Genomic DNA, 24122 nt, shown 5'->3' on the forward strand with positions numbered 1-24122 from the left:
TGTCTCCAAAAATCCTCTCAATATTTTCCTATAAGGGAATCAGAAGAGAAGATTCATAATGGCAGATCACCTGTCTTTCTAGAAGACTTTTGTCTACCACTTATTCTGCTGCCCTTTGGACTAGGCCAGGGGTAGGCAACCTCGGCTCTTTTATGACTCATGGACTTCAACTCCCAGAATTCCTGAGCTGGCTGCAGTCCATGAGTCATAAAAGAGCCGAGGTTGCCTACTCCTGGACTAGGCTCCTGTTATCCCTAACCTGAAAGAAAATTCAAACTGGGTAGGGTGTTTTAAGTATTAGGTAATATTCCATTCCTAATTAGCCATACCATATATGGTACTACTGTTAAGCCTATGTGGGTGCCATATGTGAATCAGTTACAGGCTACAAGCCTCAGAACAAGAAAACCAGATGGCTCGAGTTGATACAGCAAGCCCAAGACAATTTGTGCTTAAGTATTTATTAGTTAAAAGGGACGCGGTGGCTCAGTGGGTTAGGACGCTGAGCTTGTCGATCGGAAGGTCGGCAGTTTGGCGGGTCGAATCCCGAGTGCCGTGTAAACAGAGTGAGCGCCTGTTACTCGTCCCAGCTTCTGCCAACCTAGCAGTTCGAAAGCACGTAAAAATGCAAGTAGAAAAATAGGGACCACTACGGTGGGAAGGTAACAGCGTTCCATGCGCCTTTGGCGTCTAGTCATGCCGGCCACATAACCATGGAGACGTCCTCGGACAAGCGCTGGCTCTTCAGCTTTGAAACGGAGATGAGCACCGGCCCCTAGAGTCGGAAACAACTAGCACGCATGTGCGGGGGAACCTTTACCTTTACCTTATTTATTAGTTAATACATTGCTTAAGAATTGAGCTTCTCTCTCTCTTATGGTCATGTTGGGAATGCATAATCAAAATTCCCTTTAATAGAGGAAAGAGCAAAACCCTTAAAGTAGACTTAAAGTTGAAACCCGTCAAACCATTACAGCAGTTCAACTTGCTTTGACTGGAACAGACAGCAGTGACTTCAGTACAAAAGAACTCAAGCCTCCGTGGAGTGTGGAGTGTGCGATGGAAGGAGATATGGACTCCAGCCAAGACTCTCTCTTCTAATAAAGATTAACGAAGATGTACATTTCTCATTATTATACAAATGGCAGCAGTTAAAAAAAAATTAGAGGTTTGCAGCTTAGCCCAGCAATTTTCTAAACATAACATCCAGTCAAGAGAGACCATAACACCTTGATATGATTTAAACACTACAGAAAAGGTTATAAACAAAATGAAGTGAGCCTCATGGAACCATTTTTTTAAAAAAAGGAAGTCATGTATCTTCATATTTGGGCAATGCACAGAGATGAATAATCTTAACAGCTGTCACCTGGCATAAAAATATTCCATTTATTTTAAGAGTGATTCAATTTCCAGACCTTTCTGGAAACTTTATTAAAAATCACAATAACAACCAATGTTTTTTTAATTTTCCTAAAATGATTACCTATGGTATAATTGATATTACTATAATAAAAAATGTAATATGAAATATCTTGTTTCAAAAGTAGAAAGTTAAAAAGGAGCTGAGAACATTTTAATAACATTTTAATTAAGTTACACTGTAATCAATCTGTGATAAAGAATTGACTGAACGTAGCCAACCCATCTGTGAACTCATGGATGGTTGTGCAAAATCTGGGACAAATAAAAATTACATCTCTCACCCGCTGATTCCTGCATCTAGGTAAATATTAACCACCTCTCCAACATCTTAACTGGTTTCACTTCTTGTGCTGTCAACACTGGGTACAATGATACATAATCATCTTTTTTCTCTTCCCCACAAATTCTGCCAACATCACTGAATTCTAAACTGCTTGCTGAGAATTAGCAGACAGGGGCTCCTTGTCAAAGAATACTAGTCACTGTGCTCCCAAGGACTGACAGATTCAGATATCATTCCAAATACATACACATGAACACCGGTCTTTCATTTTGACATAGATCCTGCATCAGTTAAGGCCATTAGTTAAAACCAGACCTCAGTCTCAGCTATGGGCAAAGTTAACATCTACCACATGGTAGAAGAACTCATGAAGGCCCTGAAGCAGCCTGTTACTTTTTATGTTCTGGTTTCTTAGGGAAATTTTTAAAAAGTTGCAACTATTTGGATGATGGAAAACATTTTCTCCTGCTCAGAACTAATTAATCAAGACCAGACTGTCTTTTTTCATCTCTGGGTGCAAAGAAAACTTTCCTTTCTCAGAGCATGGATGCATATTTGTGTATGCACATCAATTACAATACATGTGTTTGAGTTCCTATTACCAACCATTTAAATGTAGCCAATCAGCAAGAGAATCACGCTGAATTATGCAGATGAACTATTTTAAAAGGCAAAGAAGTGCTGAGTTTTGGAGAAGAGATGATGTGCTGCTTTGAAAATCTGAACTAATTCTCGTTCCTATATCAGCACTGTCCCAAAGAAACTCTGAAGAACCTATCCCAAAAGAAACGGATGGCATTGCTGGGGCTGAAAGGGGTGTGCAAAGAAATATCAGGCAGTAGCATTACATGCTTGCCAACAGCTTACTCTGCAACATGTCAGCAGCTGAGTAATGATTAAGACCAGAGACCAACATTTCAAATGTACATTCCACTACATTAAAGTTAACACTTTTACCTACCTGCATATTTTCCACACTGCACATGGACTTTATGGCTGGTAAATTCCACAAGTCATCTCCACTTGCTGATGTAAATACCACTCGGGAGTAATGATCACCTGAAATTGAGGTTAATCTATTGTGAAGATCACAGGTATCACAGGACTCTGGAATTAACGGAACTCAATACAACAGGGCAGATAGAAGAGGGTGCCCCAGGACCTCCAGGTAATAACCAATTTTTAGCCTAATGTAGCTTGTAGGATTGTATGAAGCTAAAATGGAAAGGGAGCATCATGATTTCCTCCCCCACACATAAAAATATCTTTCTAAAACATTCTCTGTACTTTGACAAGAGAATGAATAGCTAAATTTAAATATATCATTTTTATTAGGGCTATTTTTAGAAAAAAAATGAGTAAGTCTCCTGTTTATTTCTAACAACCATGAGCAATGTTGTTTCTTCCAGTAGTCCAAATGTTATAAAAGAAAGTGGAAATTTATTATTTTTGTCCACTTATGATTTTAAAAAAGGAATGGTAAAAGATCTTAGGGGTGGCAGAGGTCATTTAGATCAATCCCCTGCTTGGTGCAGAGACCCAAATTAAAGTATCCTCAGTACACAGTTGCCAGTATACTAACGGTATTGACAGTCTTAATACTGAAATGCATTTGGCTTAGTCCATGGAGGCCAGCATTCTTTTTCTCAGACAGAAAAGACCAATTCCTGGGAAATGAAAAATTGCAAATAAAGAGATTTATTCAGTCAAATTCATCATGCTTGCAAATACATAGCCCAATTTATTTTACAGCTGAAATATTAATCAACTCACTTGGAATCGCACAGAAAAAGCTGTCCTTCTGGAAATTCCAGTCAGCCTCCCTCTTCTCTCTTTCATAGTGATCGTCAGACCGTCGGCCATCTCGATGACTGTCGAGAACAATTTTTAAAACTGATGATAAATTACAAGTAGTCATTTTTGTTCCAACACTACCTAGATTTTAAAAGTACTAAATTAGAGAAAAGCAACCAAACAAAATGCAGACTGAGGAGTTTTGGAAAGCTGACACACTGGAGAAGGTTATCCTAAAGCCAAAAGATAAAACACTGATGCAGGTTGCATTCAAACTGACAATAAAACGGAGTGAGTAGTTACTTGACTATTATAAAATTTCAAAGAAAAAATTGGCAATTACATGAGAAATGCAGAAGCATTACAAAATGGCAAAAAGACAGCACAGAAGGATTAATGGCATTTCTAATGACAGCCACACTTAAAAATTATGATAACACATAATCATCCAATCACAGAAAAAAGTCACAAAGTCTGTAGGCTTGTGCGACCTAATTTTTTACTAGGGTTGTGCAATGCTTCAGATTTGAACACTAACACAGAATCCCCTGCAATATAACCTTGCCTGTTTTCAGGATCACACAGTTGCTTTAATTAATCAGAAACAGATGCTGCACTTTTGCTTCTGCACCTTCCAAAGCATTTCTTCTGCAACATCCTATTACTAACTTACAAATAAAAAAGCCAGATGTAAAATGCAAATTCTATTTATTTGGGGGCAGACAGGAAATAATATTTATTAAATATTTGTTATTCAAACACTTGGGAGAAGTGGTTATTTGAATAAGTGGCACCTAGCACCAAAAGCCGATAATTTGATTGAAAGTCTTTACCTCTTAACCCGCTCATCTGCATATTTAAATGGATAGTTTCCTAAAGTCGCTTTGTAGCCTGTGTTTTTCACCATGTTATTCCAAGTGACCAGTCTCTGCCCAATAGCAGTTCCTCTTGGTTCAAAACCCTGCAGCAGAACAATTATGATTTTTAATGCATGCTATTCTTTTACTGAACAGGCAGAGATAAATTAAAATGGAAGAATTTTATTAAAAAATACTTTTCTATCGATAACACTTAAACATTTAAATTGGTTCATATTCTGATGACAGAGTGACACGAATTGAAACACAGCCTTCCACTGCTTGACATAGCCAGCATCCCAGTGTCACCATGCAATCGCAATTCCCAAGAGCCTCTGGTGCCAAATGGAGAGAGGAGACACAACTGAACACAAGTAAAAAAACATTAAGACAGTAATATCAGGACAGAGCAATTTATGCTATATATTAACTGTTTTCAGATAAACATGAGAAGCTGTCTTCTTAGAAAGTGGAAAATATATGGCTAACTACATCTTCCAAATAACATGGCTTGTGAATAAGAAGCGACTTGTTTCTAGTTTACTGAGTCACCCAACACAATGTATAGAAGATTTCTGACCAACCGTGTCACCAAAACAATCCATAGGAATTGCTTTCTAGACAGAAATCATCCAGTTTGATGTATCTGGGAAGCTCAAATGGATCATACCAAAGGCCTATTTAGTTGAGTATCTTGTTTCCCACAGTGACACCCAAATTTTAATTAGCAGGACCTGAACATAACAGCCTCCTTCTGCTGTTGTTCAGCAACTGCTATTCAGGAAAGAAACGGATTCTAAAGTTTGCATGTATTCATTATGACTAATCAGTTGACTGTTAGCACATCTTGCTGCACTAAAACCTGTAGTTTATATCTCATATAAAACAAGTTCTTTTATTTGCTCTGCATTTCCTATCATTCAATTTTATTACATAACAATGAACTATTATAACAGGAGAGAAGACTCTCTTTCCTTTCCCACCCCCCTCCATATTGTATATAGCCATGTTCACATCTACCACGTTGCCTGCTACTCTTAAATATCCTTAAACATGAAAATAAAGTATAACTCTTTTCTTATACTGAAATATCTCAGCCCTCTGATTTGCAGGGGGAGCTATCATGCATAGAGTATATGGTGGAGCAGTGGGCTAATGCCTACTTAAGTAACACCAGCTGCCTGCAGGTTCGCATCCCACCAGGCTCAAGGTTGACTCAGCCTTCCATCCTTCCGAGGTAGGTAAAATGAGGACCCAGACTGTTGGGGGCAATTAAGCTGACTTTGTAATAATGCCGCTTGGGTGTGTGTGTGAAAGCCCTAATAAGCAGGCATATACATAGAATGAAGGCTACTGCTAAGCTTGTAAGCCGCCCTGAGTCTTCGGAGAAGGGCGGGATATAAATGGAATTAAAATAAATAAAATAAATAAATATGCATGAAGCCTACTCCATGTGCTAAGAGTTTGCTTCAGATGGGTTCCAGCTAGGTGAAAACCTCTGCTGAATAAGCAAAACTCTTCCTTGGTAAACTCTTATGATAGCATCCATTAACGTTTGGGTGAAAAGCCAAATCAGACATGCAATATTGTAGGCAGAACTGTTCACAATTCACATAATTCATAAATAGAACAACTACTATCTAAATTAATTTTCTATTTATTAAGTTACTATTTAAGCTATCTGAAGTTACTGTACTGTATTGTGCTGATGTACAGTATTTCTATTGTAAATAAGCTGAAATCACTCTTAGAGGCCTTGCTGAAAAAGGATTCTTCTCAGGTTTGTTCTTTAAGAAAAGATTCAACAGCTACACCCATATAGCTGAACACATCTGGCTTTAAGTACTTTATAAATATTCAGATGTGGGGTCTGGATTTGGACACATCTGCATTTGAAAGCAGTACAGTATGTTAACCAATAATTTACTACAGCTCTCTGTTTATTATTATTTTGGGGGGTGGGAATTGGAGGATGTGCCAACACAATGCTTTGACAGCAGAAGATAGTAAAGTTTACTCACCAATAAAGGATCAGAGAAGTCTGGAAGGTCTGGGACTAGAATTCCAACCAATGCACACACCACAATTAACACAGTGCACATGCCTAAAACCACCACAGGCCAGTCTGCTATCAGAGCTGCATAGCTAGAACAAAATGGAAAACAAATGTGAATAGGAGAAAGGTACCAGCAGAGAAAAAGAAGTCAGGAGACAGGGTTATTTTTTTCTTTTTCTTTCTTTTAATGACTAAGATAGTTTTAAGAATGTCACCATCATCTTTATTTAAAGAGGACTGAATTGTGCTACTCTTCAAACTGGAAAGTACACAACTTTGTGGCGAGTGGTATTTCCAATATTACTTTCCAATCAATAAAAAACAGATCTGCCACCCATTTCTTTCCACTTCAGCATTTCTTCATGCAAGAATGTTTAGAACAATTGATACAGATTTGTCCTTCAGGTATAATGAAAAGGAATATATTAATTTTTCTCTCCTTTCTTTTCTATTTCAGATTTATTCACTATTTATTTGGCTTGAAGGATACTAATGGTAATTGCTATATATTTAACTTGAATCATTTGGCACCTGTGATTCAGAAAAGCCATACCTTTTCAAATGCAAGCACTCTATTAGATTAAAGACACGTTACTGATTTTTTTCATTTTTACCCACTAGTGACTAGTCCATATATTTGGTCTGGTTAGAATGTTTCCAAATTCATCTCCTTAAACACTATGCAATATTAAAGCAAGAGGTCATCATTTCTGCAAAAGTTACAATGAATTTTACAAAATTGTGTAAATTAAATTACACAATGTTAATTTAGAATTCAATGAAAACTATGGTTACATTCTAAAACAAAACAGCATGTCACCCTTCTGCATTGGTTGTGTTTTGTTCAGCTTTCAATCAAGAAATTGAAGAACACCAGCAAACTGAAACTTATCAGTAGCTTAAGTGACAATGTGTTTGTTATTCCAAAAGCTTGTTAAATATCTACTGGAAACTAGAGAGTTAAAAATGATTATATCCAGTTAGTTTTTTCCAGAAAAGTATAAAAATCCTTTTGGAAGAAAAGTAGAGCCCCTGAAGAAGGACCATCTCGGATCATTCTAGGCTTCATGGTCCTTTGCTCTAGAGGACTATTCCTGTTTCTCTTGGGATATGAAATCAAGACAAAGGTGAAGGGACACTATCTATCTATCTATCTATCTATCTATCTATCTATCTATCTATCTATCTATCTATCATCTATCTATCTATCATCTATCTATATCTATATCTATCTATCTATCTATCTATCTATCTATCTATCTATCTATCTATCTATCTATCTATCTATCTATTTTACAAATTTATACACCACCTGAATCTGGACGATTCTGGATCACTTTAAGGGGGGGGGAAGCCTGAAGAGATCCAGCAGGCCAGATGGTTAAGCTCTATTTTACAAAAAAGGACATCTATTTATCTGAACTGAATCCAAGAATATTTGCGCTGCTAATCAAAATCTTTTCCAATTGTGAGAGGACTTTGTGAAAAAAAGGAGGGGCAGGATGTCAACTCAAGTAGGAAGGGGATGCTTCTGAGGTTTCATACGTGAACCTTAACATGGGAATTGGCTCCAACGCACACCAGCTGCCTGGCAGCAAAAGGGTATCCCAGCTGCCTCTGGATTTCCAGCAGTCTGGCAGCACAAAGAAAGCATACAGCTAATTCACAGGGGCCACCTGTTCTAAATAAAATGAAACTTTCTTTATCCCTTCCGTTAAGATGACATCACCAATAATTTTTAATGCTGATAAGTGCATGAAAAAAACACAAAGGGAATACATTAACTGGAAAAGGGCTCTTACCTTTTTGGCAACGTTACCGCTCTGGCTGGCCTGAAAATTAAACACAAACCTATTTTAGAGGGAGAAGTTCTGCCAGCACTCAAGTTTTCTCTTCCTGCCTACTTATTTAGATCAGCATTTTCCAATTTTCAAATGTTTGGGATAACTTTCATCATCTCCAGCCAGAACACTCACGTTTTTCCTTCTTTTCCGAGGGAAGAAAATTACATGGAATTCTTGATCATTTGCTCTTTGAGGCACATCTATCCAACTCTTAATTATGCCTTGAAATACTGTTTCTAATTGCTGTGCCTTCCTTTCATTCTATTCATTAACATATTTTGCACACACGTAGGCACGTTTAATTCAGTGGTTAAGTGCATTTTTTTTTGTAAAAAAAACCTGAGTGTGTTCTGACCAATTTGCTCCAAATAAAGGAGGCAGGGGAGAGATCCCACTCTTTTTTTTTTTTTTAAAAGATGGTCTTGCTTTCCAAAATCTGCTTAGACGGCAGAACCTCTAAAGAAAAGCTGCAAGCCTTTTAACATTATTAATTAAATGGAAACAATGAATATAATAAATTAAGTCACTTCTTCGGAAAGAACACAATCTTTAAGAGATGACTGGCTTTTAACATCGTTTCTCTACAGTCCTAATTTTTTCAAGAAAAAGATCTTCTAGAGCAGACATGTCAAACACAAGGCCCGGGGGCCGGATCCGGCCCGCGAAGTGGTTTCATGTGGCCCGCAAAGCCATCCTGGAAACAGTGAGGAAACGGCCCCCACTGCCTTGGCCCTGGCCCAGAGACCCTCCTCCTGCCAGAGACCCTCAGATCTGTCCCACTCCTGCCCAGGCCCCCATAGGCACCCTTGATGCGAACGATGTAGAGCTGGCCACGCCCACCCAGTAGGCCATACACACTCTAGCCACGCCCACCCAGTAGGCCACGCCCACCCTGGCCACACCCAACCAGCCCCCTGAGGGCAACCGCAATGCTGATGCGGCCCTCAATGAAATTGAGCTTGACACCCCTGTTCTAGAGAGTTCCCAGAAAGTGGTATGCTAAATGGTGGGGCATATATTTTTTTTTCCTCCCTGCCCATAACCTGATTTTGCTGCCAAGGCTGGTTCTTTGGCAGCGTGCTCCCCAGATTTGAATGGGAGTAAAGTTAATGAAACTATGGAGATTCTCAGTCGTCCAGGTCATGGCTGTCCCAAAGGTATTTTTTCAAAAGGCAACTGGACTTTTTCTTTTTCTTTGAAGATTTTCGTTTCTCATCAGAGAAGCTTCTTCAGCTGACTGGATGGTGGGGACCTGAAGTTTCTTCAGCTCTTCATAAACTCACTACAACCATTGTTTCTGAAAGAAAGTCCAGTTGCCTCTTGAAAAAGCACCTTTGCTTTAATGACTCTCAGACAACCACATACTTGCCTGGAGAGAGAAATCTGAAAAATTTCAGTTCTAGGCAAGAGCAGCCGGAATAGTCGGGTGTCCATCTCTTCCTGCAGCTGCTTGTATTTTTAAGCGCACTTTCTGTTTAACACCATTTTTGATGGCTAGTCTGGTTGGATATTAACTTGCCTTATATCCTTTTGCTTGCACACAATCATAAACTTTGTTTTATTTCGGTGCTTCAAAATACTTTCTCTTTCACTGCAGTGGGCGTGAGGGTTTTTTCCCTTTGTAGTAAATGTGATTCAATCAGATCTATGCTGGATTTTTAGCTTAAGGATTTTGTATTTTACTAGTTTTCCTAAAAGAACTCTGTTGCTTCGTTTTATTATTTTTTTCTCTCCATCCACTCTGTTGGAATTTTCAGTCTCAACTTCTTTGTGCCTCCTTTGTTATAGAGTACGCATTTTCTTTGTCCTCGAAAGGAAATTGCTTACACTTTGCTGTGAAAACTTGACTAAGAGAGCAAAGCAACAATATATTAAAGACTTTGAAAATTATATATCCTTTATGTCCCCAAAAAAGAGATATTAATGAGATGGGACTCAGATATTTTAACATTAAAGCCTTCTTGGTGGAAACTTTTGAAAAAACAATGTTTGCCAACTTATAAGTTTTAAATGAAAAACTGAATAAAAGTTTGATGAATTTGTAATAATCGTAAATCAACCTAAAGAAGACTTCAAGACAAAGGAAACAGTAGCTAAATCAGCTGTGCAGTTGGATGGACTGAAAGTTAATTTGCTGCTAAGAGATTTAAAAGAAAAGAAGCTTTGTTTGAAAACTGATATTTGTTAGAGGAGGTTGGAAGGGGTATTAATGAACTTGACTTTCTCAGAAAAGATTGATGGACTTTGTGGAATGGAGACATTATATGCAATTAGAGGATGGCTGTCAAGATACTGTATATTGGGTCCCAATTTGTGGGAAGATTTATTGAATAAGTATTATGGAGGTGTTCTCAATGAAGACCTTTTTTGGAGAGTGAGAAGCAGTTGCTTGGAACAATGCCACTCATAATCATAAAGCAATGCTGATAAACTGGGAGCTATTTTTATGATCAAGATTTAATCGATGGTATTTGATCCTGAATGGATCAGAAAAAATGGTTGTAGTGAATTTATGAGAGAACAGAAGCTGCCTGTAGACCTTCTGTGAGTTAAATGTGACAACAGATTGTTAACAGAGGGCTCTGAGGTTTAGCTTTGTGGTTGGAACTGCCTGAAAGCTGGATTTTTTTTTAGTAGATAGATGGTAGGTCAAATTGGTTAATTGATAATAGATTTCTACAATTGTGATATTTTAATGTTATATAGCAATTTTGCAAATATAGATGTAGAAATTTATAGATTGTGGACCTGTTTGGGGGGGGGGACGGGAACAATTCTTGTCGCTGAAACTATATTTATCAGTGTTCAACCAGGGGAAACTTTTGTGTGTATGTTTGAATTTTTGTTTTATGCACTTTTTTCTCTTTTGTATTGTATTTTTTTCCTTTTTTCTTCATCCTGTATTTTAACCTTGGAAATAAATAAAATGTATACCAAAAGAGAAAAAGATCATCTAAATAGTCTTTATTTCTAACTTAGAAATATTATAACTAGTTCATTGTACTAGTTGGAACAAAGTGGTAATCTATTATTTGTTGCAATATTGATCTACCTCTTTTTAAAGTGTTAAGAGATCAAACATTTTCCTTCTGATTTCAGATTGAAATCAAAATACAAAATAGAGCAATTGTTTCATATCATTTGTTAAAGCAATAATGCTTGAGAAATTATAATTTGAAATTATTTTGCTTCAACTAAGGATAATTGAGAATAATCAACTTGGACATGGCCACTTTTCTTATTTTTGCATATCACACAAATATATTTTTCCCTTCATATATGAGTTTCAACTTCCTTTAAATTCAACTTATCATCTTGAGTGTATTAGGAGGTTAGGGTCCACAAGTCATAAAAGGGCCAAGTTTGTAGATCCCTGTCCTAGAATATAACTAATTTTTGCTGTTGTTGAAATTAAGATTTTTTTAATTCTAAACCTACAGCATAACAAAAATGTCATAATCAGCTGCAATGAACTAATTACAGTGCTGGGACTCATTTTGATGCAGGGTTGTTGTTTTTTTGTTTTTTTTTAAGTATGCATTTGGAAATGAAACAGGTGTGATAGCAGGTGTGTCCTTTAACATTTCAAATATGGAGGATTTTATCATTCTTGTGGGCAGGATAAAATTTACTTAAAAAGACTAAAACAGAACATAGAACAAATATGGCCTGGAATCCTAAGACTATTTTAGAGCCCAGCCAAAGGCTGACATGCACCCAGGACCTTTAAACATATAAGCACACCTCAATAAACATAGGCACACCACAATTTTATATCTTAACAGGTCACATCAAATATAAACAAGCCATCGTTTATTTCCAAGCCATTCCTTAGAAATGTTATTTTTGTTGTATTTAATATTTGTTTTGTATTAAGGTTGTTTTCAGAGAAAAAATAAATAGCATTCATCTTCTCTGAATTCTGCAATTTCCTTGTTAGAGGGATTACTCTGAACTCTGTCGTTCTCTCTCCCTCAAACAAGTTCACACTTTACTATGGAATGAAATCAAAGTTTGCTGCTAGTTTTGTCTTAGAAGCACTACTTCAATTTATTAACAGAATTTTCTTTCTTCTTAATAAATTCACGTTTGTCCTATCAGACCCCATGCATACAATGGAGAAAAATGAAGTGCAAATTGCCAACCTAACCTTTATTCTGGAGGGAGAAGGCTACCAGCATAACTATTTGTATAAGGAAATAGTAAAGATTTAAGTTTTATTAACCTGGATACTGCTGTACTTTCTTAATGGGAGGTTAGGTTTTGTATTTTAATATTGGCTTTCAAGACCAGCATCTTCTGCCATACAGGAGATATTCTTACACAAAAAGCTATTTGGGGATGGAAAGTTATATGCAATGAGGCACCATGAGAAAGCTCCAAAAAGAGCCCCCCAAAACCATGTGAGAATAAGGGGGGAACTGACTAGAACCCTTATCCCCATCCATTTTGTGGCCTACTGGTCCGCATTCAGCTGTGCTGCCAAATTTCAGCTCTATAGTTGTAGAAATCAGTATTACAATGGCAATCGTGAAATATGGTGCCATCCCTAAAGTGGGATAACTTAATGGGAATGTTTTGGCAACAATATGGAAGTGGTTGGCTATTGCCTTCTGGGAGGTTTTATGGATCTTGCAGATTACTTTGGTGTCTTGAGATTTCTTGATGGTCTTCCAAGTATTAAGTACTAATTCAAGTACTAGGGTGGTCTGATTCTTTGGAGATCAGCAAAGTTTGACAAGGTACTGTCAACACTTAAAAAACACAGACTACTGTTTGCTGTAAGAAAAACAAGCTTCCTTCCTCCCTTGAAAAAAAAATCAAAAAGAATCACCAAAGTCAACCCAGACACTTCATGGCATGGTCCTGCCCACTTTTTTCATCACTCCAGCCACTATTGGGCAAGTGACCTTTGCCCACTAATAACAGCAATTAAAACCTGCTCTAGGATAAAAAATTTTAATTTTAATTTATTAATATTTCTATACCGCCCTTCTCCCGAAGGACTCAGGGCGGTGTAAAGGGCAAGAATAAAACATAAAAGAGGAGGTTATAGCAAGTGCCAGTGATACATGAGTGATGTTTCAATGGTGAATAATAAAAATTCATCAATGAAAACCTATAAACATCTCAATATTATTTTCAATTTCCTTTCGTAAAAGTATTTCAAAAACAAAGGCCACCCCTAATTATTGTACCATAAGCGTCCTTATAGAAAAAAATTCAAAATGTACCTAAGAAGGTCCTACTAACACAAACTTTTCACCGTATTGATTGTGAAAATGCCAGATCTGAAGTCCATATAATTTATTCTGCAATGAATGTGCCTATACATTCTTATTCATTACAATTTAATTTGCTACAAATAGCTTTCACTGTTTATGCTAAGCTAGATACCACACCAACATCTAGTACGTTAGCAGATCAACAGAATAGAACCTTTTGTGCTTTCCCCATTTAGCACCTCTTCTTATGTCCTTTCCAAAAACATTTTTCTCACATGCTTCTGTTGTCCTAGATCAGCCACTAGAAATTCATTGAGTACCTAAATAAAACATGGCATGCTAAATTAAGTTAATCGCAAGTTCAGAGCTGTTTAGATTCTCAAAAATGTAGTACTCCTACTCTGTTGGAATCTGTATCTTGCACCAGCTGGTACTGCTTCCATTCTTATCCAAGGTTTTATTACTTCTTCTTCCCCAAATGGTATCTTGCTAAAAGTCTGAATTCCTTATGCAAGTGCCTACAGACTGATGATTAAATAATTTTGTTTCATTCCTATTACTGAACTTAACCTTAGAAGTGCTATTCTTAAATTTCTCTATACACAATTGAAAGGTATAAAATTGCATTCCTCTGGCAGCCTTGAAATAGTAGGACCATTAACCTCTGGCATAAGGGATTAGTAATAAATGAATGAAACCTTGCTGAGATTGAAAGCATTCATTGAATGCTTAGATTTTGTACCAAACAGAGTTTATTAGAAATCTCTCAGAAGATAGAGCTATAATCTTACCTTTCAATGATTAATTATGAAAAGATCATTTAGATAATAATATTGATTATTGACACTATTTCTATTTATGGGTTCCCCCTGCCCATAGGGCACTTATATTGTTTTGTCTAACAATACTTCTTGCTTTTGAACTCTAACATTTTATTTTGGGGGGGGGAGGGAAAACCAGCCGTGGAAATTGATTATCTGGGAGTTAAAATATACCCGTCAATTCTCAAGTTACAAGGTAACTTTGTTTAAAGTGAACACTCAAGCCCTATGGCAGAATTTAAAATTTTATTTTTAAAAAAAAAAATGAAGAGAACATGGGTGAAAATATACTAAACTTTATCAATGTGCAGCATAGTATCTAAGATTACAAACAGCCACATGCTTAAAATCAATCAAGCACTACCTTAGCTACCTACATCTGACCTCAGCTAAACCAGATCTAGATATCTAGCATAGCACAAACAAGGCCACAGTGGTGTATTGCTAATCAATCAGTCCATGTTTGTCCCCCTTAATAACCCTCTAGACAGGGTTATTAAATAAACTATGGAATTTCAAAAGTTTGCTTTGTTGATGTCTAAATCAGGACCCTTGGCTTCTTATCAAGAACACACTGTGGCTTCCAACTCTAACTTGTCAAGGCAAGAACCAAAAGGAATCCCAGTTATCCAAACAGGTCTGCTCTGTGACTTTGTTCTCCTTTGGCATATAAAGATTTAAGACATAACATTTAAAAGGAGTCTCTGGGCTACATATGGTCCATTTAAGAAGAAATTCAATGCACCACAAATAATAAGTATGCAAAATGTAACTGACATCCACTGTCCATTAGAATTTTACTTAAAAAACAGTTTACAGTGGTAATTACAAGTGTGTTATTCTTTTGGTCTAAGTCAATAAACAGTAAACACAATTCTTCTTTGTTCAAATGTAGTTTAAAAATTTTACATAGGTCATTTGGAAAGTGAGGTTTGTGTAATATTGCTCATAAAATTATATGCTTTCCTCTCCTTTTTTCCTGTTTTTGTTAGTTTTTTCTCTCTCCCTCTAAACAGAAGACCTATGCTGACAATAAAGATTATTGCCAAGCATAAAACATGCACTTCATTAGAAGGCAGTACTCAAAAGTGAGTTTTTCTTATAAACCCAGTAATAGGTTTGACTCATTGCTGACACACCTAGTTATTAAAATATCTTTAGCTTGCTTAAACATCTTCTTTCCTTCGAGATGAGGGGGAAATTCTCTTTAATTCTATCCAACATCTTTATTAGAAATAAATTAAATGAATAAATTGAGCTTGCCTCCAAAGAAAATGCCAGATTTCTGTTTATTTCCTCAGATAGTCGGGTGTGAGTCTCTCTTTGTGAGATTTGGTTCTGAGGCGCAGTTGGGCTTGCTGCTGGTGTACATTTTGCCTAGTCGCGCAGCGGCAGCCCTGCCCGAGCTGCTCGATATCCTCTCGGGGTTGGTGGTTGAGTTTCCCAAACTTATTGTTTTGGGAGACTTCAATCTACCATCCCTGGGAGGTTCATCTGAGCTAGCTCGGGAGTTCATGGCTTCCATGACGGCCATGGACCTGACGCAAGTAATTTCTGAACCAACTCATGAGGGAGGCCACACCCTTGACCTGATTTTTTTATCTGGACGGTGGTTGGATGATCTTGGTGGGGGCTCTCCATTTATTATGCCCCTGTCATGGACCGATCATCACCTCCTGCGGCTGGTCTTCCATTTTGCCACCCCCGGCCATGGGGGTACGGAGCCAATTAGATGGTACCGCCCCAGACGCTTAATGGATCCTGATAGATTCCAAGCGGCGCTGGGGTCCCCACCTGCCTCCATTGCTCACAACTCCGCGGATGCCTTAGTGGAAGCCTGGGAAAGGGCAGCCACTGAGGCACTTGACCGGGTTGTACCCTTGCGGCCCCTGACCCGGTGCAGATCCCAGCGAGCTCCATGGTTCTCCGCGGAGCTCCGGGAGATGAAGTGTCGGAAACGGGGCCTAGAGAGCTGCTGGAGGTCTAGCCGATCCGAATCCGACCGGTTGCGGTTAAGAACCCATATTAGGTCTTATCTCGCAGCGATGAGGGTGGCGAGGTGTAATTACTTCTCCACCCTCATCGCGTCCGCAGATAATCGCCCGGCCGCCCTGTTTAGGGTGACTCGCTCACTTCTTAATCACGAGGTGAGGGAGGACCCCTTGCAGGGTCGTGCCGAGGAATTTAGTCAACATCTGTCGGATAAAATCGCTCGGATTCGGACCGGTTTGGACTCCAGCTGGGCAGAGTCTGGCGATCAGGACACGGGCGGTCTTGTCAATGTTATCTGGGAGGAGTTTGATTCTGTGACCCCTGATGAAGTGGACAGGATTATGGGGAGGCTGAGCTCCACATGTTTATTGGACCCGTGCCATTCCTGGCTGGTTTATGCAGCTAGGGAGAGGACACGAGGCTGGCTCCAGGCGGTTATATCTGCTTCTTTGAGTGAGGGTTATTTCCCCACCATCTTGAAGGAGGCGGTGGTGAGACCTCTCCTCAAGAAGCCTGCCTTGGACCCAGCTGTATTGAACAACTTTCGTCCAGTCTCCAACCTTCGCTTTCTTGCGAAGGTTGTTGAGAGTGTGGTGGCGCATCAGCTCCCTCTGGTCCTGGATGAAGCGGATTATTTGGACCCCTACCAATCAGGTTTCAGGCCCGGTTACAGCACGGAGACGGCATTGGTCGCTCTGGTGAATGATCTCTGGAGGGCTCGGGATAGGGGATATTCCTCTGTCCTAGTCCTATTAGACCTCTCGGCGGCTTTCTATACCATCGACCATGGTATCTTGCTGCGGCGTCTCAGGGGATTGGGAGTGGGAGGCACAGTTCTTCAGTGGTTCTCCTCCTATCTCCTGGGACGCTCGCAGTCGGTGTTGGCAGGGGGGCAGAGATCGGCCCCTAGGTCTCTTGTTTGTGGAGTTCCTCAGGGGTCGGTTCTCTCGCCTCTCCTGTTCAACATCTACATGAAACCGCTGGGTGAGATCATTCGTGGTTTTGGAGTTGGGTATCATCAATATGCTGATGATACCCAACTTTTCATTTCGACCCCAAACCACCCCAGTGATGCCCTCGCTGTGATGTCCCGTTGCCTGGAGGCGGTACGGGTCTGGATGGGGAGGAACAGACTTCAACTCAACCCTGACAAGACTGAGTGGCTGTACATTCCGGCATCCCGGGACATTCAAAATGTTCCATCGCTTTCTATGGGGGGTGAGCTCTTACCCCCCGTGGATAGGGCTCGCAACTTGGGAGTCCTCCTAAATTCACGACTTACCCTGGAAGATCATATAGTAGCCGTGACTAGGGGGGCTTTCGCCCAGGTTCGCCTGGTCCGCCAGTTGCGGCCCTATCTGGACCGGGATGCCCTGTGTACGGTCACTCATGCGCTCGTGACCTCTCGCCTAGACTACTGTAATGCTCTCTAAATGGGGCTTCCCTTGAAGACCACTCGGAGGCTCCAACTGGTACAGAATGCGGCCGCGAGAGTTGTCTTGGGAGTTTCCCGGTACTCCCATGTTACACCTTTGCTCTGCGAGCTGCATTGGTTACCAGTTGTCTTCCGGGTGAGGTTCAAGGTCTTGGTTATGATCTTTAAGTCCTTACATGGCATGGGTCCGAGATACCTCGAGGACCACCTGCTGCCGGCGTCAACTCCCCTCCGCCCTGTGCGTGCCCACAGAGAGGGCCTCCTCAGGGTGCCTCCAGTCAGGGAATGTCGACTGGTGGCCCCCAGGGGGAGGGCCTTCTCTGTGGCTGCCCCGGCACTATGGAACCAACTGCCGGTTGAGCTCCGGATGGCATCGGACCTCCGATCCTTCCGTCGCGGGTTGAAGACCCACTTGTTCGAGTCAGCTGGTCTGGCCTGAAGGGGAATATGGGTTTTTTAATTGGTTTTATTATTTTTATTGTTGTATTTTAATTGGGCATGGTTTAATTCTCTTTTAATTTTTGTATACTTATTTATATATGCCCTGTGAACCGCCCTGAGTCCCTAGGGAGAAGGGCGGTATAGAAATCCAATAAAACTAAAACTAAAACTAAACTAAACTAAAATAATTAAAATAGAATAAAAAATTAGAAGGATTAAGCTAAAATAAATAGCATACAGAATTATTAGCAAAGACAGATTTGATTTTTACCTTTTCTTTAAGTAAAAGAAAGAAATATCGAAGAAGTTTAATCCAATAGGGTCATCAGCTAAAAACATGTTTTATTTAAATTTCTCTGCTATCCTGTCAAGAATTCAAACTGATTTATAGTTGCCCTGTTTATAAGCTATTCACTCCTTTGTATAGGAGAATCAGTTAAGATACTGAGAATATAAAAAGGTAAAGGTAAAGGTTCCCCCGCACATGCGTGCTAGTTGTTTCCGACTCTAGGGGCTGGTGCTCATCTCCGTTTCAAAGCCGAAGAGCCAGCGCTTGTCCAAGGACGTCTCCGTGGTCATGTGGCCAGCATGACTAGACGCCAAAGGAGCACGGAGGGCTGTTACCTTCCCACCGTAGTGGTCCCTATTTTTCTACTTGCATTTTACATGCTTTCCAACTGCTAGGTTGGCAGAAGCTGGGACGAGTAACAGGCGCTCACTCTGCTACGCGGCACTCAGGATTCGACCCGCCAAACTGCTGACCTTCTGATCGACAAGCTCAGCATCCTAACCCACTGAGATTTTTACCTTTTCTTTAAGCAAAAGAAAGAAAGAAATATCGAAGAATTTTAATCCAATAGAGTCATCAGCTAAAAACAAGTTTTATTTACATTTCTCTGCTATCCTGTCAAGAATTCAAACTGATTTATAGTTGCCCTGTTTATAAGCTATTCACTCCTTTGTATAGGAGAATCAGTTAAGATACTGAGAATATACCTTCCATTTATAGCAACACAGAATCACAGGACTGTGAAGCTGGAATCAAGCATATGGATCTATCACAGTCTTCCTCAGTAAGCAGCTAAATCAATTAAAACATCTTCAATAGATGACTGTCCAGCTTTTTAAAAAAAATCTACAGAAGGTTGGTACAGTGTTCCATAGATATATTTTATCCTTTCAGTTGCTCTCTATAGCAGGACAGATGAAACCATTTCAAGCTAGAGGTAGTTTTCAAAAACCTTCTCACGGTCAGGGAGAATGATACTAATTTAATCTTCACCTGGATTCTGAATTTCTATGTACATTAAAATCAAGGCAGCATTAAGTAAAACTGTTTCATTGAGTATAGATAAGAGGTCTGTGCAATATGCCAGACAGATGCTTCTGCAAGGAAAAAAAACCAAATGTCTTACCCTACAATGTTGTCAAAGACTGTCATTATCTGACCTGGAACAGAATTTTACCTGGTGTATAATATTCAAATATATAGCATATATTCCAAATGGAATTTGCTTTTAAAAATGTTCTGTAACTCATAATGCAAAATGGGGTCCTGCACACAGACAAGGAGTGGTTTTAAGTTTATTTTTTTGTCCAACAGTTACCAACTATTGATTACAATTATGTACAGTGAAGCCATGACAAGCCTCCCCCACATCCCCAGTGGAAAAGTTCATAAACACAAGTCAATTCTGAATTGAACCAGGAGTGATTTACTAACTAATAAATTAGCAGTGTCTGCATTCCCACAGCAAAAACTTTAGGCTAGAAGTTGTTGACATGTTTCAAAAATTGCATTCCCTAATTTTTTGTTTATCCCGTTCCCCTTTTTTCCCCCAACTCCTCGTCTTTGCTTTTTTTGTATTTTATATTTTTTTAAAAAAATTAATAGCTTTTTAATAAAAAAAGGGAGGGAAGAAGGTTTTCCAAGAGTTCTATGTAAAACTATCCATCCTTTCCCTACATCCTACTGATTGTGAATTTGATTTTAGAAGGAAATCAAGAGATGAAAGAAAGTAAAAAAAACAACAACTCATCATTTGTTTCAGCTCATCTCCCTTGTAGCCCTTGAGGAAATTCATTTACCTACCACAAGTAGCCTTGAGGGGAGACAGCCTTTGAGAGAAAAAAGTATTGCTTCAGTCACAGATATTAATCAGGTAGATTCAGCAATCTTCTACAGCCTAATCTCTTCCAGATATACTGGAACTGCAATTGTAGTCTCAGTATCTCTCTCTAGTAAGTGCTAAGTTGAGGAAGATGGATCTACAGTTTATTTCCAGATCAACATCATTTCCTCAATTATTGATTTTGAACAATCTCCTCTGACTGCATGTTTAATTGAAAAACAAATATGTCAATTTTCAAAAATTACTTGCTTTCATGTCATAATCCTATAAACAGAAGTAACAAAAACAAGTAACAACGCTAGTAAATGTTGCATTTGGTCATGTTGGTCGATTAGGAAAATATATAAACTATTTATCATAGTAACAACTTTATTAAGATAAACTAAATGGTCCAGATTTATAAACAATCTTTCAAGTCTAATTGTTTAATATACATCTGAGAACAAATATTTCAGTTCAATTTTCATAAATTTCCGGGAAAGCATGGAATGTATATGCATTCACAAAAGTAGGGACTTGTTGGACAGGACGGTCTTTTATTTATTGTCTAATATTTTCTTAATAATAAAGTTGGAAGGGACCTTGGAGGTCATCTAGTCCAACCCCCTGCTCAGGCAGGAAACCCTATACCATTTCAGACAAATGGCACTCCCTGTCCTTCTCTTCATTAATCTAGACCCACCCCATTCCAGCAACCGTTCCTTATATGTTTTAGCCTCCAGTCCCCTAATCATCTTTGCTGCTCTTCTCTGCACTCTTTCTACAGTCTTAACATCTTTTTTACATCGTGGTGACCAAAACTGGGTACAGTATTCCAGGTGTGGCCTTACCAAGGCACTGTAAAGTGGTATTAACACTTCATGTGATTTTGATTCTATCCCTCTGTTAATGCAGCCTAGCAGTGTGTTGGCTTTTTTGGCAGCTGCAGCACACTGCTGGCTCATATTTAAGTGATTGTCCACTAGAACTCCAAGATCCCTCTCACAGTCACTACTATTGAGCAAGGTACTGCCTACTATACCTGTACATTTCGTTTTTCTTGCCTAAATGTAGAACCTTACTTTTTTCACCATTGAATTTCATTTTGTTAATCTTGATAGAGCATTTGAAAAAAGGAACACATTAATTTATATCAGCAAAAGACACCATATTTGGTCTCAAATTATGAAGTTCATTGCTTATTCAGGATACCAGTGAATATTACTTTCAAATTGAGAGTCACAGAGAATGGGAAATAACTTTCAAACGTTCATTGCCAACATCTGAAAATGCCTAATTATAAAAGTCAAGAAAGATCAATGTTCCAGAATGTGGAGCAGAAACCACATTTTTAATACTACATTTATTTATGTGATTTATATAGATGCCCATCTCACTCAGAGGGTTTACAAGATTAAAACAAACAAATCCATCAAACAACCCATTGGCACAAAGAATCAATAGTTAACCCACTCACAATCAATAATAGAACAACTCATCTATCCTTGAGACAAATGTCTGGGAAACAGCAACACCTTCAATGCTTTGTGAAAGATTAACAAGGTTGTAGCCAATAGGATCTCTTGGTGGATCAAAATGATTGGGGTCTAAATAAAAAAAATAAAATGTTTTAGACCCTTTAGCTTGGGAGAAAGACAAGCGAGAAGAGATATGACTGAAATGGGTGAAATAATGCACAGCATGGAGAAAATAAATAGGGATATTTATTTAGATCTGAAGCCAATCCCTGGAATTAATTGGAAGAACTTTTCAAAAAGACAATAGGAAACACTTCTTTGCACAGCACACTCATGGAATTCATTGTCAGGTGTGGTGAAGACCATGAACTTGGAACTCTTTAAAAGGATAACTACATAGACTCCAGGACTACTGGTTTTCAAGACTCAGTATTATTTCTGGGTTGGTGGCAGCATGTCTTCAAATGCCAACTGGAAGGGAACTATAGGGGAGAGGTGAATGCCAGTTATGTCTTCTTTCAGAATATTGCTGCCATCTTCCATGGCTGCCTTCTACACTTTGGAAAAGTCTTATTTAAAATGTGCACTCATTCCCATTCCAAAGTACTTCTTACTGTCAAATCTGAGCTACTCGTAGGATTTGGTAGCTACTGAGCACACTCAGTTCTCAAGAAACAGTTTTGGGTATAGTGGTTATCAACCTTTATAAATGTGGGTTTCTATATCTATGCATTTCTTCTCATGGTACCTTCTGTGAGGCAATGTGATAGTGGAATGGGTGAATAGGTGACCATCAATAATCACTGTAGTTTGCAAGCTGGCCAGTAAATGACAATCTGTGTTGCTCCTCCTCAGTTCTTCTGGATTGGGCCAATTGTGAACAAACTGATCCTTTTATTACTTCCTACATCCCAAATGCAGTTAACATGGCTTCCTGTTCTGAAAACTACTATGGATGGGGCATTCTTATAGATTTAGCTGTTAGCCTGATATTTCCACCTTGTTTTCATTATAGCCATATGGTTACATAGCCAAAATCCCAAACCACAAATATTAATTAGTAATTTTCCAAAACAGATCAAGAAAAAAACCAATATAAACTTGTACTGAGAAATCGTAACAAAACCTGTGATTTTTCTAGGTTAGCTGTACAGCTTACATTTACCTTTTAAAAATAAATTTGTTGTCTCTTAGATGTTATCCCAATCTTTCTTGCCTACTGCTCATACTGGTTGGGGCTGATGGCAGTTTGAACCACACATGGACCACCGATACCCCGTTTCTGATTTAGCATCCTTTGAAGGATATAGTTATATTTTAAAAATGAAAAGCAATAAAGTTCAGCTTTTGAAAAAGGTAAAAAAAATAGTTCCCAGGATTTATTTTTCTCACAACTCCAAAGTATTAACTAAATGTATCTGAACTACATTCCTGCAAAATGTGAAATTGATTTGAAGTGTATATATTTTTATTTCAAATTCAACTTAATTTACATAATTCAAACCTAAACACTGCAACATTTGAAACAAAAGGCAAAATGTGGCTTTGCTTTTTAAGAACTAATTTATAACACCAAGTATCAACATTTCATTCTTTTAATGTGAAGTCACTTTACACTCTGCAGGCTTGAGAACCATGCAGTAACCTGTTATTTTGTTCTGGTTACATGCCAAACCTCAGTTTTTAGTTGGGAAGAGATCCTTCACCTTTCATAGTACTGTTTTTTTTTTCTTGTTCAGTTTTTCATGTCAATTTAACAATATGGACACACACAGTTATGAAAGATGGATTCATTTATACATTAAATATAATTAACAGGTCACAGCAGAATGGAAAACACCTGCATTTAATATTACTCTGTCAAAATCTGCATGCTGTAAGACTTCCAACAAGGGTTGTTTTATACACTATTTTTAACAGCTTTCCATACTCTAACACATGATGAAATGAACATTTTAAAATATTATGTACAAACTGTAGAGAATGTCAAACAAAATGATCACATGTAAAATATTCTGAATGGTGTGGTAAATGTCCTTCTAACAAGGAATTATTCAAAAGTATAGTTGAATGTAATTTTCAGTGTATTTAAAAAATTTACATACTACTTATCATGCAGTAAACCCACAGTCCCTGAAACTGTACAAATCTGATAAAAAAAGTATTCACAGAATAGCATCTGTGCTTGTGGGGTGTATGTGCATGCATGATGAAAGAGGAAAGGCCTCTGCAGCTAAGAATGGAGCTCTGGGTTGATGTGTGCATTGCCCCCCGGCCTCCGTTTTGTCGGCAGAGGTCTTCAGGAAAGGCCTCTGCAACCGAGAAAGAGCCCCAGGGTTGATGCATGCGTGTCAACCTGG

General features: G+C 38.7%; 1 protein-coding gene across 3 annotated transcripts in view; it reads right to left on the reverse strand.

Moving 5' to 3' along the window:
* Positions 1-24122, reverse strand: part of DISP1 (dispatched RND transporter family member 1) — a gene marked incomplete at its 3' end in the record, with an annotated part of 70697 nt that overhangs the window by 6133 nt on the left and 40442 nt on the right. For 2 of the 3 annotated variants that reach the window (XM_083350717.1, XM_083350718.1), the window contains exons 3-7: positions 8218-8247; positions 6381-6504; positions 4336-4463; positions 3482-3579; positions 2670-2767 (exon numbers count right to left, since the gene is read on the reverse strand). In XM_083350717.1, the coding sequence (XP_083206843.1) occupies positions 2670-2767; positions 3482-3579; positions 4336-4463; positions 6381-6504; positions 8218-8247 (478 nt within the window). Of the gene's footprint in view, positions 1-2669; positions 2768-3481; positions 3580-4335; positions 4464-6380; positions 6505-8217; positions 8248-21761; positions 21809-24122 lie in introns of those variants that run through there. The other variant, XM_083350719.1, reaches the window with a different exon arrangement.

The sequence above is a fragment of the Vipera ursinii genome (assembly GCF_947247035.1).
Source record: "Vipera ursinii genome assembly, chromosome: 1".
In the NCBI taxonomy this organism is placed as follows: domain Eukaryota; kingdom Metazoa; phylum Chordata; class Lepidosauria; order Squamata; family Viperidae; genus Vipera; species Vipera ursinii.